This window comes from Cheilinus undulatus, linkage group 15, assembly GCF_018320785.1.
Source record: "Cheilinus undulatus linkage group 15, ASM1832078v1, whole genome shotgun sequence".
In the NCBI taxonomy this organism is placed as follows: domain Eukaryota; kingdom Metazoa; phylum Chordata; class Actinopteri; order Labriformes; family Labridae; genus Cheilinus; species Cheilinus undulatus.
Window position 1 is genome coordinate 20,341,013 of NC_054879.1, and position 18,358 is coordinate 20,359,370.

The window sequence follows — 18,358 nt, forward strand, 5'->3', positions numbered from 1 at the left end:
ACACCTCTCCACTATCCCAACAAACACTCACACAAAAAGGAAGTTTGTTGATTAATATGACATGTTTGGCTTTCTGTGAAACTTTATAACTACAAATGCAGCACGTACATATCCCTGGGACCAAAAGGACGGCCACAATCTTTTATCCTGTTTCTATTAAATATCCCTTTGGTTTTGTCTTCTCTCTTTGATTGCACCACCAATCTATTCCCTCCTCTTTCCATCAGTTTGTGTGCAGACTACTTCATCTTTGCCTTCCAACCCTGGCATGTCTCCTTGTATTTGTTCTGTGGCTGTGATCTCATTAAGATAATGAGGGATGAACTGTTTGACCAGGACCTGTTAACAACACGTCAAAGACCATCCCTCTGATAAGCCCTGGCCCTACCTTCCTGCTTCTTGTTTAGCCATTACAGCTATCTAACCATCTTCGTCCATACATGGATGTCATGAATCATACTCTCTCTGTCTTTTTATCTCATAATAATAATTTTATTCTGCTGGAATAAATAGAATGGATAAGTATAAAATGTCAAATAAAAAAAAAGTCTTCAAAAATCCTTCAGTGGCATTTTCATGAAAAATTTTCAGCTGTCTGGAAGTCAACAGTAAACAGCAGCTTGTGGTGTCAGTATCTCAGGAGGGAAATGAATACAGTCAAGAAGGGAGGTATAACTCAACAAACCTCTTGTCATTAAAAGTCACTGATTTATACAAGTAGAAGAGTGTGTTCCCATAAGTAGAATTTGAGTACTTTAGAAGTAGAAGAAGAAAACTCCTAAAAGCAGACTGAAAGTTTATGTGGACACTTGAAACCTAGTTGTAGGCGTCTGAACTAATTAGGGCTGAAAGTTTGTTCTTAAGATGCATCTGTAGTTAGATTTGTTTTTCATGTTAGAGCTCCTGTGAGGATTTTTTTTAAGCTGGTTATAAAACACGCTGAAAGAGGTGTCAGCACATCTTTATGACCTTACAAAGAAAACAAGGACCATTACCACAAACAATGACAAACTCTGTATTTTTGATATCTGTAAACTGCAGTGGTAGGGTGGATGTCAGAAAATAATTTCAAACATCACATGAGAGGGGGAATGTTGTTCTAAATATTATGACTGCTGTGATTGCACTGAAGGCCCAAGGCCTAAAGCTAGTAACAGCAGTGATGATATCTGAAACAAGATCTTGACTGAGGTGATGGTCCACTCCTGTGTGCTGCAGCTTGTCCCTCAGAAGCACAGGCTGTATGGAGTTGAAGGCACTGGAGATATCAAAGAACATGATCCTCACAGTGCCCCCAGTCCTCTTCAGGTGAGAGAGAGATTTTTGCAGGAGGTAGATGACAGCATCATCCACCCCGATGCCTGGCTGATAGGCAAACTGCAGCGGGTCTATTGATGAGCTCACGCAGATGACACAGGAACAACCTCTCCAGGGTCTTCATCAGGTGCGCTGTCAGTGCCACTGGCCTGTAGTGGTTGAAGTTCTTTGGGTGAGGGATCTTTGGCACTGGTACCACGCAGGAGGTCTTCCACAGCTGTGACACCCTCCCCAGCTTCAGGCTCATGGTGTAGATGTGCTCCGTAATCCCATACAGCTGGTCTGTGCAGGATCTGAGGAGCCTGGAGCTGATGCCATCTGGACCCGAAGCCTTCCTGACCTTAAGCCTCTTCAGTTCCCGCTGTACCTGGGACATGGAGAAGGACAGACTGGAGCTGGGTGACTGTGTGCTGATGGTTGCAGGCCACTCAGGAAGGGGAGCAGAGCGTGTGCAGGGGGGTTGTGAGGGAACGACAGGGAGAGTCGTTGGAGCAGGGGTCATGCAGTCTGCAGGAGGTGTGAATGGCAGTGGATGCAGCAGGTTGGGTTGGGCGGGAGGAGGGATGAATGGCTGATCAAACCTGTTGAAGAAGGTTTTCAGGTTGTCCACCCACTCCTGGTCCCTTATCGGTGCAGCCGTTGAGGCCTTGCGACCAGAGATTGTTTTCAGGCCCCTCCAAACTCCACTGACATTTCTCTGCTGCAGCTGATCCCCTATCTTCCTCCTGTAGCAGTTTTTCCCCTCTCTGATCCTTCTCCTTCTGCACAGTCTTCATCTCCTCCTTATTCCCTGATCAAAAAGCCCTCTTTTTGTCCTTCAAGAGAGCTTTTGTGTCAGGAGTGATCCATGGCTTATTGTTGGCAAAACACCGTACGGTTTTGGTGGGTACAGTGTTGTCAACACAGAAATTGATGTAGTCCGTAATGCAGTGTGTGAGACTGTCAATGTCCTCCCCATGATCTTCACAGAACACTTCCCACACAGTTGAAGCAAAACAGTCTTTAAGAGCCTCTTCAGTCCCATCAGACCATCTTTTAACTGTGTGTGAGACCGCTGGTTGTCTGTGGACCAGAGGTTTGTACACATGTAGGAGGTGCACCAGATTCTGACAATATCTTTCCAGGGGAGGGAGAGGAGATGCTGAGTTTGCCTCCTTGGTGTTGGCATAAAAAAGGTCCAGTGTTCTTTGGCTCTGGTGTGGCAGGTGACATACTGCGTGAAGGTGGGCAGAGTTGAGGAAGGAGAGGCATGGTTGAAATCTCCAGTGATGAGAAGGAGGGCCTGTGGGTGCTGTGTCTGCAGCCTTACCAGAGTGAGGACATCACAAGCCATGCTGGCATTAGCAGAGGGCGGGACATACACAGCTATCGCGGTAGCGTGCGAGAATTCCCTTTGGCAGATAGTAAGGCCTCATGCTAATGGCTAACAGTTCAATGTCCTTACTGCAGTGTTGTTCTTTAATAGTGATGTGCCCTGGGTTACACCATCTATTATTCACAAACACCACCAGTCCTGCACCTTTCCTCTTACTGCTCTCTCTTGTCCTCTCTGCCCGAAACAGCTGAAATCCCTCCAGCGTGACGTCCGTGTCTGGTGTTAGCCAGGTCTCTGTAAACAGCATAAGGCTACACTCCCGATACTCCCTCTGATGCCGGGTTAGCGCCGCTAGTTCATCCAGTTTACTGGGGATAGATCTCACGTTACCAGTGATTACTGACGGGAGGACAGGCTTGTATCATCTCCTCTTAATACGCTTCTCTATCCCCGCACGGCATCCCCTCCTCCTCCTCTGGAGCTCGCGGGGAACATCGGGTCTCTCGCCAGTTAGCTGCTGTGCTACAGAGGGCTAACAGCTGATCATGGGAGTAAACAATGGGCACGCTGCTGCCTGTGGAGTCCGCGATCACAGAAGTGTGGAGTAGAGTGAAAACCAGCAGGAAAACCAGAACAAACTCAACCACATTGGTATCCATCTCGTTGCAGATATGTTTAAAAATCGTCCAATAGAGATTTACAGGGATAAAAAGCAAAATGAAAAGTTAAAAAAAAAAAAGGAAGAGAACCTCAATGGGCGAGAGCTGCTGTAACTGGTGCCCCTCTGTGCGGCGCCATGTCGTCTTCATTAGACATAGCTATAGCTTAGGAAAACTAACATTCGTTATCAACATAAGGTTATACTACATTTACTTTTTTTGTTAAGTAGTTTGTTAGCATTAACTAACAAAGTAACAAAGCTTTTTTGGCTTACATAGTAATGTGAACCATGGAGTTTGGGCCAAAGCAGACTAAGCTTCTTAATCTACATTGGATTATGCTACATATGCTAAAGCTAGACCCATCTTTAATAGTAGTTATGAGAAGGAGTTTGTTAGTGTAACCTAACATAGCTACTATGGCTTACTTAGAAACATATAGCTTGCAAAGCTGTAAGCTTGAGCCATAGCAAACTTAGCTATGATATGTACATTAGATTATGCTCCATTTACTAAAGCTAGACCTGTTTTAGAAGTTGTTATGCAAAGTAGTTTTTTAGCTTTACCTAAAAAGTTTTTTTTTGGCTAAATAGCATAAAGCTTTCAAAGCTTCATAAGCTCGAGCTGAAGCCAAAAAAGGAAAAGTGTGTCACTGTGCACTGAAAAAATCCACCTTTAATAATGTTGAGTGAACATCTAATTTCTAATCTAATTTTTTGGGGGCACTTTTGATAACTAGTTGATATAACACATATTGGGTTTCTTAAATTATGTAAGATACAGTCAGGTGGACATATAGACTTTTAATGATAATAATAATAAGAAGAATACATTTTATTTATAAAGTGCTTTTCATAAAACTCAAAGAAACAATGAAGAAAAACAATACAGACACTTATAAATGAACAATAAAAGAAGAATAAAATGTTGAACCAACATTTTCTGGGGTAAATAGGTGGCTCAGCTACTTTAGTTAAACCAAATGAAATATATATTTCAATTGATTTTTTTTTTTATTCCAGTTTGAGATCTTTTAGTTCTTGGTATGTAATCCCAACTAAATGGCAACATGAAATACTGAATTGGGCCCTTTAATTCAAAAGAGCTATGAAACTTGGTCTTAACTATTTTACAATAGGTCCTCATATTTGTTTTTACAGTGTTTGTTTAACTACTTCTGAAATGGGTCTACATATAATTCTGTGCTGGATTAGACATCTGATCTTTTTCTCTGTTTTATTTATTAAATATTTCTTTGCCTTTAATGTTTGCAGTGTGGTTATTTCACAAATGTAATTGCTAGACTGTGTTTATGAATAAGGTTGAATTAATAAACATCCTTCTAAAACATTGTATGGGCAATTGTCACTTCTACTCTGATGGAGGTGGCGTCTCATGGTAGTGGACAGGTGGGTGTCTAAGATCTGCAGTTTGCAGCTAGACCTCTCTTGAAAATGGTGGGAAAAATAAAAATCAGTTACAGAGTTTTTTTCAACTCCACCAACTTAACTAGTTCCATAGTTTCACTGAAACTAGATTGTTGCAATGCAACTCAAAAAATCTACTGCACTTGTTTTAGTTTTTGTGTACAAGGTTACCACAGAGCAGCTACTTTGTACTATGAACATTTACTTCTACATTAAAATGAATTATTTCACAGTTAAACTAGTGTAACTACGTAAAGTGGATAGTGCGATTTTGAGGTGTGAAACTGACTGAAACACAGTCAGCTGTAAATACTAATTACAGGTACTCAGAGCTCCTGGCCAAGGCAGAGTGAGCGGCTACACATCGTGGAAAATCCCAATGATGATTTCCCTCTGGCAGGGGTGTCCAACTTTTTCCACTAAGGGTCACAAATCGAAATGTATAAGATGTGTGGGACCACTTTCATATAACACACCTGGAGGATATTAAAGTTACAAACCAGTATAATGTAGATTAAGATATTCTTAGTGGCTGGGTGTGCTCACATGGCTTCTTAGTGATTCACAAGACAAATGACCAATCAATTTAAGGATTTTGGGGAGGCCAGTCAGATATCAGGGGGGCTTGGTTGGCCCTGGTTACCACTGGCTACGTACCTGGAACCCTGTTGGAGCAATTATTAAGCGGGGTAATTAATTAGGGCATTATAAATCATGATAATGTTATTACTTTGGTTGCCAATATGTTTACCATTTACAGTGCTGTCTTAGCGTCATCACAAACTAACAAAAACAGAAATAAATTCTTTTCAAAATGTTTGTTTACAGAATTGGCATGGTAGCATTACCTTGTGCTGAAACTAAGAACTACAATACAGTCAAGTTTCATGTTGTAATTTAATTTTATGTTCAAAACTTGTTGCGGGCCAATCAAAAGTGAGCCGTGGGCCGCATTTGGACCCCCCTGCCCTGTGGATACACAACCTGTATCAGATGCAATTTTGATACCACACTGTTACCCCTAGTTTTATTAGTGTGTATTATTAGAAAAAAATATTGCCATATTGCAAAAAACACATCTTTTGCATGTAATTTATACATTTATACATTGCAAAATACATAAAAGTTAACCCTGTTCTCAAACCACAGTAAATGGATCAATATTTTTCATAGGCTACGCTTTTTGCAATTCCATTTCTATATATCAATATAGTGTAGTTTATTTGTCAGCCATTTGCCAGAGAGGAAGCACATTCTACATTTACTTAACTTTTTTTTTTAAGAAAAAAAAAGACAAAACATGCTTATTTCACAGTTGATCCCTTTTTCGTTTCCATTAATTAGCTTTATGTCGCATAAAAAATGTTAAATATCTGAACATTTAAAAAATACAAATAATTATACATATCAATCCAGAATTAGATATATGCCCTGTGTCTTCTTAAAATTTGTTCCAGAATCTTGCATCTCTCCAAATCTGTCATTGATCGCCCAACACAGGCATTAAAAGATGATTTTTGCAATCGCTGCTGTAGTTGTTGGTAGAGATCGGAAGGTGATAACTTGACTTTAGAGACAGCATTGAATACCACATCAAAACTCTCTGAATTCTTTTCAAAGCACAATCCACTTTTCTGCTTTTTATTGCCAATATCCTGAGGAAATAAATGAAGAGATGAAAGAAGTTATTTGGTACTTTATTCGACCAGATTAAACCCTTTCACTATTAAACACTGTTAGAATAAATCTAAAACTGAGCTGAATGCAAAAATGAATCTGCTAACTCCTAAAGGTTTTCACTGACCCCTTCTGCTATGAATACTTCAGGCAGGTTATTTAATCGATAATGTTTAAGCCTGTGAATCCAAAACTGGGTGAGTGTAATAATAATAATGGTTGTACCAAAGCCTGACCTGTTCATAGGTGCTGAACACCCTGAGTTATATCAATCAGGTGAGTGTGAGGATCATTCATTGTTTAAAACACATGGGCACATCACTTTTCAAAAGAAAAGCAGAATAGGGGCTGTGTGAAGGTTTATTTTTTTAATGACAGTCGCAGTTTGAAGTTTTTTAAAAAATATATTTTAGGATTAAACATGTTTTTCACTCTTGCAACCACCCCTTCAGCAGACAAACTGAACAGAGTATGTCTTACACTCTAAGGATATAAAAGTGAGTCAGAATCATTCAACTGGATTTTGCCCATCAAAACAAGGGGTCCGTTGTGTACTCAGAAAAAAAAATTGGTTCTCTGGTCACTTTATGACCTCTACTTCTCAGTGATATTTGTGTATCTTTTGAGACCATGTGTAAAAGTGTTTCTACAAAAATTTATCACGTTCTTGCAGAAACTAAACGTGAAAAAAAAAAAAAAAAACATTTCTGCTGATGTAAATAGGAACTGAGAAGCAGTGGTTCCTGTGACTGATGCCGCTGTCCGCCGCTTGTTCAAATGGAAGCTTCCAGGCATATTTTATGAGATGGATTCCTTTTGTGTTTGCCGTTACCAGCCTTTTTTTTCTTTAAAGTAGAAGTTTAAAGCCAAATTGATCAACAACGTTGCGTCACTCTGCTGGCAAGGTCATTTGTTTGACAGAGTGTCTTTTGGGTAAGGTAGGCCGTTTCATTTTAGCCCAGGCAGCGTTAATGGAATGCTGCTGATGATACGTTAGGCGTCGGGTGAAATATGCGAATGTGTTTGCATGTGTGTGTTCGGGAGGTTGTCTGTGGCTTGTATCCATCACTTTGATAGTATCTCTGCACCGCAATGCCCAAAGGGAAACAGAACACATCAAAACACCGTGTGAATGCACACACTAAAGTATATGCACACTGATGAGCCAGTATTGGTTTTATAATGAAGTTTATTTACTGTTTTTGATTATAATATCTAAGACTAAAGGACTAACCTTGTAGGAAAATAAGCTGTCATTAACCCTTTATGGGGCAAGAAACCATATATGGTCACCTCAGTCAATTTCCTTCATCACCTTCCCCTAACTCCCTGTGATGTAGTAGAACCAGAATGATTTTTCTCAGCCAATCAGTGAGGATCAGTCAACTTCACAGAAAGGGACATCACAACATCAGACCAATCAGCAGTGGTCCAGAGTGTCTCAAACTTCCTGGTTCCTCCAGAACTTGCAAAATGTAGCTTTGCGTCTCTTTTGGTCCGAAATGATGAAACTGACACATTATAGAGGTGAATAGTAGTAGTAAATGTCATGATAAGTTTTGTCTGCATGGGATTTCTAGCAATTACTGCAATTTTAGCGTGAAAAATGCAGAAGCCATATTTACACATGTGTCCGTCTAGGGGTGTGAATTGTTGCCTATTTTAAAGTGTATGGCCATCTCATCTAGCCAGGGTGCAAATTGCCGGGTGGGGTGGGGGGTGGGAGAGTTCCCCCCTTCTGGTTCTGATCTTTTTTTTTAATTTTAAAATTAATTCATGCTTTTGTATGCTTTTGTATTAACTCCCTCTCACTAAGTCCTCCGTTGACAGCCTGCAGCTGATACAGAATGCTGATAATATTCTAGGGCTTACATTTAGAATTTCCTTTTTTTAAATTAATGCCCTATAAAGTGTTAACAAAGTTATCAGAATATATTTTACCTACTGCTATCCAAAGAAATCTACTCCATTTAAATGAGTCTCCCTACTCGGATTGTATACGAGGGAGCAAGAAAACTGGATACCACTTCAAGTCAGGAAATATGATCCATGTATCTCAGGAAGGAAGGGTCTTTGGTTGTAAGGGAAGCACAATTTATCCCGTTCTGCGGCAAATTACAGCAGTTAGCATCTCTCAAAATTAATGACACACTAACAGACTCACAGATAGACTTAATGTTGTAGCACCAGTCAAGCCACTCCTGTTTTTCTACAGTTCTTATAAATGTATACTTACACAGCTACATCTTCATGCAATGTTGTCTAGCGTTAGTTTCACTGTGTTGCTTGCTTTAAAAAACATTTCTTTAGGTATGCTGCTCCTGTTCTAGCTTAAAAATCCCAGTGCAGATACTTAAGTTGTGTCTTTACCAGCTGTCTTTATCTGAATTGCCAGAGTCCTACATGCATTTACATATGGCTGTCAAGAAGCGAGACATGCTAGCATACGGTATCCCATATGACTACGACAGGCATACAAGGAAAGACTGGACAACAGACTCTCCCCACAAGGAAAAAGCAGCATACTGAGTCATACAGGAATCACTATGTCTCTGTCAAATCAGGACTGAAAGGCTCTGAGAGGAGCATGCAGGGAGACAAACATATGATGAGGATAGCCAGTGGGTGGTAGACATGCTTTGGTTAAAGCTAAACAACGAGTGAAAGAAGAACATGTTTTTGCATGGAAATTCAGATTTTATTTCACTTCAATCCAGGAGGCTTTACCAACATGCTGCTCATTCTACAAAACGCCAGAGCAGAGGGTGAAAAATGTAATCACATTCACCACTGATCAAAGACAATCCTTCATGAGCAAATTATCTATTTTTATGCCATTCCTCATTCAGTGGTCTTTTTTTCTACAGTGATTGGCCTGTACTATAGTTTGCTTGTTATATGATGTGTGACTTGTCTCTTTCCGTCTCTTTTTTTCTGCATCTGTCACATCACAGTAACAAAGACAGTGTGTGCCGAGCAGTGTGACGGCCGATGCTTTGGCCCCTACGTGAGTGACTGCTGCCATCGTGAGTGCGCAGGTGGCTGCTATGGACCAAAGGACACAGACTGCTTTGTAAGTGAACACTCACACAAACACAAAAGGGCAAACTTTAAAAATGTTCCTTTTTGACCGGGTGGTCCCCTTAAGGTGACTGTGGAGCAATGCTAAAGCAGGCTGAACTCACAAATCTGTGAGTCTGCTGCTACTAGTGAATTCAACAGTACACAAATGCTATGCACGTGCATTTTGACATCCCTTATAAGTAAATACGCAATCCTTTAAAGAGTAACTAACCCCAGAGTTTCAGCTGAGGTTCATCTACCCTGGAATTTAAAAAAAATGCCTTTAGAGAGCTATGGAAAGAGCTGTGAGACAGGAGGATAAGACATAACCCCTCCCCCCTCACTGCTGTCCCTTATCAGCCACAACATCATTTAGCCCATGCTATTTTTTAGATTTGATAATTAACCATAATGCTAGAACCATTCAAAATAGACTTACCTCCAGCTACCTGAGTGTGGATCAATGATATAGGTTCTTTGCAGATGATGTCGCCCAGCAGAGCAGAGCTCCTCATGGGGGGCAAGTTATTTCTGCATACCCAAAAGGCAATTGTTGAGCTGTTTATTTCTATGCCAAGCACTCAAAGTGTGATAATTAAAACATTCTTGATTCTTAAGATACTTTTGTGTCCCTAAAGTAATGAAATATTCAGGCAAATAAAAAGTTTTTTCAAACTCACAGTGAAATGGCAGCAGATGAGGAATAACCATTTAACCCAAATTAAAACAGATACTGTTCATGAACCTCTGTGACTACAAACAAAACCCTATTTCTGAAAGCAAAGACTGAGGTTTCTCCTTCAAGAGTCAGAATGACTGTAGCTCTGTCTGACAGTGAGTTACATCTGCTCAAACAGAAAAACTGCGATTTTATTCTTGCCTGAAATTATATATTTTTTGAAAATGTAAATAATTTAGTTATGACCAAGCATCAACCTCCGGTCCTGGAAAATGAAGCCAATGCTGAAGTGCAAAAAATTACGATATGGCGAGTGTCTACTTGATGCTGGCTGCAGGAACACCGGAAGTCCCATCTGAATGCATGTTTTTTACACTACAAATAAACTGGTTTACAGCCTGTTTCGAAAACCAAACGTGTCTCATTAGCTAATGTCTTTATGTCCTCTCACTGTACGGAGGTGAATTTTTTTTTTGTACCACAATTGTTTCAGTTATATTTAGGAAAAACCTCACTATGCACTAATTGGCATGTCTCATCTGAATAGCAGATAACAGATAGCTCGACAGGCAGAAACTACATTTCAGTCAACCAGAATGCTAGCTAGCTGGCTGACAGGAAGTCGCGCTTAGTGGGTGGGCCGTTAGGTTGATCCAAAGTTCAGTTGAGACCGCGATTTCAATATGGAGCCCGCCGCAGATTGGCTCCAAAAGCTGTTTTAGTCTGCCTATTGTAAGCAGACAGCTGACATCAGACAAGCTTTGTCCAATTCTTTCAGCTGTCTATGGTTATGACCTTGATATCCTAGCCTAGAAACTTCATGGAGCTATTGCCTGATCAACTTCAAGTTAAAATCTGATATAAAGTTGACCAAAACTGATGGTCCAGCAGTAGTTTTAGTGTGGAAATGTCCAGACAGATTTCATGGAGACCATTTTGAGACTCTAGTGCTTTCAGACAGACATGGTTCTGGTTCATGCTCTGGCCTGGAGTTTCAAAACCATGGTGCTTTCTGGTGAACCAGCCCACATTCACACCAGTTTAAGTGGGATAAAAGTGGGAGGACGTTACTCAGCATTTCTCAGGTGGTTTCTTGAGTTTGTTACTTATTTGGTCTGGCGTTTGGGTGAACCCAGACTTCGGCATCTTTTCTGCAAGTTTGGAATATAACCTGCTCTTCCTTGTATTCTCCAGCTTCACCTTGAATTCTGTCAATGCCCAGATCGCAACCAAACATTTTGTCTCCTCATTAGACCACTTTTTCTCCATTTTCCCCTCGTCTTCACAACCTAGAATACGACATGCCCACCGATGATGTCATGGAACCAACTTTTTTTTTTTTTTTTTTTTTGCCCCAGCTGAGAACCAACTTTTCAGGTTCTGAACTTATGTTTTTTGGTTTTGGTGTTTTTCAGATGGAGAAAAGAAAAATCATATTTCTCACAGATATTTACATTTCATTTTCAGCCCGCTTTTACTCCACTCAGGATCGTAGGTTGTTAAAACTATGAGACACTGATGCAGCCCTGCTTCAGCTGCAGCCACATCTCAGCAACGTTTCTTTGGTAGTAGAAGCTACACTTCCACTTATCAGATGTGTTGTCAACTCAATCCAAAAAGAAGAGGGAGCTCCCACCACAACATTAAAGGGATATCTCTTCTGCAAATTTTGCTTTCAATGGATCTTAAATGGCAAATATCACGCGATGCAACATTCCTCCTTTTTACTGATTCATTGTCATTTTTTAATTTTGACTCCTCCCCCTCAATCGTCACTTTTCACTGCCTGCTCAGTTTGATTTTCATCCCTCTGCATGTTAAGTTTGTTTCTGGCCTTGTAATTAAATGCCTATCACATCTGGAGCCTCCTCTGTCTGACTTGGAACAGGCAAGTTCTTGCTCATTATTTCCTGCTCTGAATGATTCGCATTTCATCTTTTATGATTCTCAAAAGTGGCTAAATCAGCAAGTCATTTTAAAGACTCTGCAAAAGAGAGAGGGACGTCTGGAGTTTCTTCTATTGAACGCATTCATTTTCCTACCTTACGAGACCTCATTTTCATAATGTTAACATCAATAATCTTCTCAACCAGACTTGATTGAGTGGGTTTATCTTACAAAAGCAGACTCCACATATTGTACAGAAAATGTTATGACTCATTTTAGAAGTCTCACCCTGCCTGTCTCCCTTTTTCCATGTTTCATCTCTGCCTCAGTCTCCATACTTTTTTATTTTAAGGATCAAACATTGATAAAGCAGAAAGTTATTCTGAACTATGTGTCAGCGGTGAGAGCGTGGTTTCTCAAGTTTTCTTGCAAGAAAAATTTAGGGCTTGTATAAGAGCTGAATAAGAAAAAGTTCCTTTCCCAGTGGATTTTTGTTGGTATAATGAATCTAAACACTTTGCGGCTTGGGTGTTTTGCAGGCCTGCACCAACTTCAATGACAGCGGGGCATGTGTGACCCAGTGTCCCCAGCCATTTGTCTACAACCCGACCACCTTTCAGCTCGAGCACAACCCCAGGGCCAAGTACACCTACGGCGCCTTCTGTGTCAAAAAGTGCCCACGTAAGTGACATACAAGATCTGACATACAAAATCACAAATACCCAGATTTTTATGATATTAGTTAAAACATTTAGGTACAAGGGTACATTTTAGTGTTAGGCACTGAGCTGTAATGGTGAAGGCTATGTGCAAGCGATGGTTTAATAAACTTTGAAAAGGAAATAGGGGAGAAAATGGAAAGGGAAAGATATATTTTAGTACAAAAGTACTATTCAAACAGGACAGGTATTACCTGTGGATCTCTCTCTCTATTTAATTGTACTCCTTAGTTTTTTTAAATGTGTATGTCTTATAAAGGATATTTTAAATCATCAAGGTTAAGTTTATATTGGAGGAAATCTGCAGACCTCATATCAGTGGGCCAGTTATAATAAAAATATGATATGATCTGTGGCTGGGTATAACTCTACAACAGGCCAGATTTGGTCCCTGGGCCTTGAGTTTGACACTCCTGCTGTAGGAGGAAGAACAAAAGTGCTGAATGTTAAGAGAGCAGCGGTTTGCACATACATACATTTGGACAGTAGGATTTAAATAGATGAGAGAAATAAGTTCATTTATGAACATAAACTGAAATTAACTGAAAGAAAAGCACTTCTATAAACATACAGTATACGTGTCAAAACATTAACAGTCTCATATGTGGCCTCTGTTTTTTTTTTTTTTTTTTTTTTTTTTTTTAATCAGATACGGAGCAGAAAAAGCCACATGGACTGTAAAAAAATCTATCACATATCATAAAAACAATGGATATTTTAGTTATTTAGTAACTTTTGCCCCCCCCCCCCACCGGTACTTTCATACTGTAATGCTGTTTTTCATAACTAGTATGATCCTATGCAGTTATCACTCTAATCCTCACAGATATGCATTCAGCTCTGACAACACAGAGGGTGTAGTGTAAGGAGAACCTTGCACAGTCAGCCTGATTGAGGTTATCTGTTTTGGCACTCCATTGTGAGTCTGAAATTCAACCATAAGGCGATGAACAAGAGGTAGCACATTTTGTTTGACACGTTACGGTTGTACTGTTCATCAAGGTCTCATCCTGACACTCATTCATCTTGATGAGCCATCTACCTTGAAACAGCCCCTGTCCTTAGCTTGAGGTAACAAAGCTTGCACAGGTGATGAAGAAGCAGAGGGCTTGGTCTGCATACCCATCATATCTGCTCTATACTATGCTGTGACATCGACAGATTTTACCCCTACCCCCTGATTTAAAGCACCCCCTTGTCCCATGAAACAACATCTCTATCAAGTATAAAATGTGGTAAAGTGAGCCTGTGTGCATATTTCAGATGGTTATATTTATTTATGTATTTTATCATTTATTTTTAGGAGGTACTTGTCAATGTTGTGTATCATGGGTTAGCCTCAAGAGGTTAGGTAACCTGTTAAATATTTTATTGGAGTTGTCCTGCGTTTGGTTGCATGTTCATGATGTAATTCTGTTGACATTTAAGCTTACAAGCTTGCATGCTAGGGCAGCTTAAACCTGTACATAACTCTATTGCTGAATCAATGATCCAGCTAAATAGGACATATTTTCGAGATATGGAAAAAAGTTCAATTTAAATTGGAAAACAGAATACATACGTATATGTAAATTTTAATTTTAATGAAATGTTTCAAACTGAGCTTTAAGTCTGACATACATTTATTCAATCTTAAAAAATACCATTGAATTTCTTTAGATTTAAACTGTAATACTTTAATGCCCTTCATAAGTAAGCCAGAAAAGTGTCTGCAGACAAAGAGTGAATTTCAACACTTTCGTTAAATTGTCTGACCTAATTGCCACTTATTGTAGTTTATGTTCAAGTGTGAACAACAGCAGCCATCACTAATCGACATGTTTGATTTTTTTCTTCTTTTCAGATAACTTTGTGGTAGACCATAGCTCCTGTGTTCGAGCATGCCCCAGCAACAAGATGGAGGTGGAGGACAACCGCATCAAGATGTGCATCCCATGCACTGACATCTGCCCCAAAGGTAAACTTGACAAAGATAATGACAGAATAATCATCTTTACAAGTAGCTTCCTGACTTTATGATCATCTTAGCACATATTTCACTTTGTTCAAAGACCATTTATTGACTTCTATTTTGAACACATAATGGATGTGAACTTTTTAATGTCATCAAATAATTCTACATCAACTCTGAGGCATACATTTAAAGAAAGTTAATGGCCTTATACATTGGTCTTGTTTTTAACAAAAGAGCTGTGTCAGAGTACATTGGCCGCATCCTGTGAAAGATACCCCACAGAGGATCTAGTCTTTTGCTGGCGTCAGGCCAAAACCTCCTATTTCCAACATCACCACTTTTCCGGGAATGAAAAAAATACTTTGTTTTCAAAAATGTTACACTGAATAGTTGTAATTGGTATCTTTTTGACACATTTACTGCCTTAAAATTTGTTAAAACTGACTGACGAATGTAAAGGGTGATTAATAGCATTGATTTAAAAATTGACCAATTTTTAAAAAAAATAATATTAATATAATTGTAAAAATGTATTTGTGGCAGAGGACTGAGTATTGTACCAAAATGGTTATTGTTAAGTTAAATGTTAGGCTATAATTATAGTTATAATAATTATTATTGCTATTATTATTATTATTATTATTATTATTATTATTATTATTATTATTACTATTATTATTATTATTATTATTATCAGCATTATTATTTATAGTAAGGGGGACCAACCCCAACTTAAAGTGCATGTATTTGAATACTATGTCATTACAGCACCTGTTGGTGTAATGGTCAGGCGATCGGATACTTTTGTACATATTGTGTGGCTAATAAATCTACGAAATTCCAATGAAGTAATGAAGCAGTAGAAAGCATTGAAACTATTTGACTTCTTCCCTGTGTGTTTCAGCCTGTGACGGCATCGGTACAGCCAGCCTGCAGACGGCTCAAACAGTGGACTCCAGCAACATCGATAAGTTTGTCAACTGCACCAAAATCAATGGAAACCTGGTGTTCCTTATCACTGGAATCAAAGGGTGAGACTTTTTATGTCAAGCTTGTCAAAACAACATCAGGGGAACATTTTTTAACTTTGATTGTGCTCAGAGACTCAGTATCTTGTCTGGTCCTGTTTAAATAGTAAAGCTTCTATTAAAAAAGTTACCAGATGAAATCCGACTACTTTTCTATCTTGGCTTCATTTCCAGCAGCTGGTGGATAGATTAACTGGCTTCATATACACTGATGGTTTTTGCCTGGTTTCTGACACTTTAATCATTCTCCTTAAAGGTCACATGTTATGCAAAATACACTTTTTCAGGCTTTTCTAGCAAAAATATGTGCCCCTGGCCTGTCCACAATCCCCCCAAGAATCAGAAAAATCCCCTCACCTTCTCTTCCTCCACTTTTCAGGAAATGTGTGCTGAACCAAGCTGTCTCAGATTTTCCCCTTATACAGTAATGTGATGTGGGGAGTTAGCACCGACCATCCATTAAGCCACATCCATTTCTTTGGAGGGGCATGGTCAGGGGCGGGGTCAGACAGCTCATTAACATTTAAAGCCACAGACACAAAAATGGCTTGTTCTGAACAGGGCTGAAACAGAGGGCATTTTAGACATGTTAAAATCTAATACTGGAGTGTTTTTTTTCTGAAACAAACTTCACAGGCATGTTTTGTGTACCTCTGAGACCAATGTAAACTTGTCATAAGGGGGTAAAATATGTGACCTTTAAAGTTTAAAAACATTGCCTAAGAGCCATGGTAAAGAAAAAATGTGCAGTATTAATTGCTTTACTGAACTTAAATGATATTGTGTAATAATTTCATGTCAGTGACTGCAAATGTATAATGTGTAAGCTGAAATGCCTAGAGAATATAAACAGTGACTGTAAAAGTATATGCTCATAAATTAATCTTTAGAGTGTGAAAAGGGAGAGTGTATTGTGTACATTACAGATGTAGACAGTGACTGTGGAAGACAATGCAAACATGTATATTTTATTCATTAATAAATGTACAGTATGTATGCCTGCTAGTCATCATTCATATGTCGTTGAAAATATTTAGTGGGGAAAACCTGCAAAGATTACATACTGTTCATTTCTGAATATATGCATCTGATTTCTTTACTGTGATCAAGAGGTTTTCTGTAGAATGAAACTAAGTTTCTATCACTGTTCTGCTTTTGTTTTTGTTGTTTTGATCTTGCAGGGATGTCTATCACAACATTGAAGCTCTAGACCCAGAAAAGCTCAACGTATTCCGCACCGTTCGAGAAATAACAGGTGGGTGACATCAGTCGTACATTATGCGTCTCTGCACATGCATACACAAGGAAAACAACATTTAAAGAAATAAATAAATGAAATGCACTCCAACTTCTATCCCTCGTCGTACCTTTTTATGCCATCTTCAGCGTGCATGCACGATTCTTGTGTGTGTATCTGAGTGTGTGTTTGCTCAAGTCAACTCCCCCTCCCGAGACTGTCCACAGCAAGGACAGACATCGCAGCATAAGATGAATATCAGATGAGTCTTTCAATCTCCTCTGTGTCTCTGCTGCCTCTCCCTTAGGGAGTCCCTAGCCTTGAGTCTCACAGTCCCAGCTCTCCCTTCACGCACCATGAAGAAAAGATCCAGAACATGTGGTGCGCATCGTTAATCCTCCAGCTCCCCTCTGCCACCGCAGCTCCTTGGCTGCATGTAGACTGTCATCCTCGCAGACATTTGACAATGCCATCAGAAAGGAACCTTGTATCTCCACCATGACAGTCCCATATAAAAATGAGAAAATATTGCTGTTGAAATACTGTTGGTGACATTTCTGACTTATGAAGGGGGTTGACAAAAGAGGAGCTCCATGAAACCTTACCCCCTTTCACATTAAAAATCCTTTCTTTCCTTGTTTGTGGCCCTTGTAATGGGCCAGCTGTTCTTCAGAAAGGAATTTCTCCTTAAAACCCATTCACAGTTTTTAAGAAGATTCAGACATTCATAAATTTGGTTTGTTTTTAGCTAAGAAAGAAAACTGAGAACACTCAAGCACTCTTAGGTACATTTGAGTGCTGATATAACAGGGTCAAATGATTAATTTTGTACTAATGAACACTCAAAAAGACATTTAGGGAAGAAACAGCATTGATTTTTAAATAATGTACAGTTAAACTACATTTTTTGAAATAATTAAAAATTATATTATTTAAATGTGGTCAAATTTCAAGATCAAAAACATGCTATCTCTTGAGCTGTGGACATTGTTGACCAGTTGTTTTATCACCACTTTAACAGGACACTGCATACTTGGATCAAAAATTCAAATTCAAATTCCACAATGACTCTCATCAGTGAATTATAATTAAAAAAATTGGATTGATCTATACCAATGTGCAATATATAAGACATTATTGAGGCTGTTTTTTTTTTTTTAATTCATTCTCAACTATGGCCAAATTGTTTAACCCTTCATGGGGCAAGAAACCATGTATGGTCACTTCGGTTGACTTCCTTTGTGGCTTTGCCCCAACTCTCTATGATACAATAGAAGCCAATCAGTGAAGACATTATCAGTCATTATCAGCAGTCGCACAGGGCATCTCAGACTTCCTGTTTCCTCTGGAACTCAAAAAAGGAATTTATTAAAAATCACACATGAAAAACAGTTGT

The 18,358-nt window shown here is 39.2% G+C and overlaps 1 protein-coding gene across 1 annotated transcript in view; it reads left to right on the forward strand.

The window, feature by feature from the left end:
- The window catches only part of LOC121522464 (receptor tyrosine-protein kinase erbB-4-like), a 536,924-nt gene that overhangs the window by 372,040 nt on the left and 146,526 nt on the right, over positions 1 to 18,358 (forward strand). Inside the window, exons 6-10 of the mRNA XM_041806890.1 lie at positions 9,350 to 9,468; positions 12,564 to 12,705; positions 14,587 to 14,700; positions 15,602 to 15,728; positions 16,907 to 16,980. Of these exons, the coding sequence (XP_041662824.1) occupies positions 9,350 to 9,468; positions 12,564 to 12,705; positions 14,587 to 14,700; positions 15,602 to 15,728; positions 16,907 to 16,980 (576 nt within the window). The remainder of the gene's footprint in view (positions 1 to 9,349; positions 9,469 to 12,563; positions 12,706 to 14,586; positions 14,701 to 15,601; positions 15,729 to 16,906; positions 16,981 to 18,358) is intronic.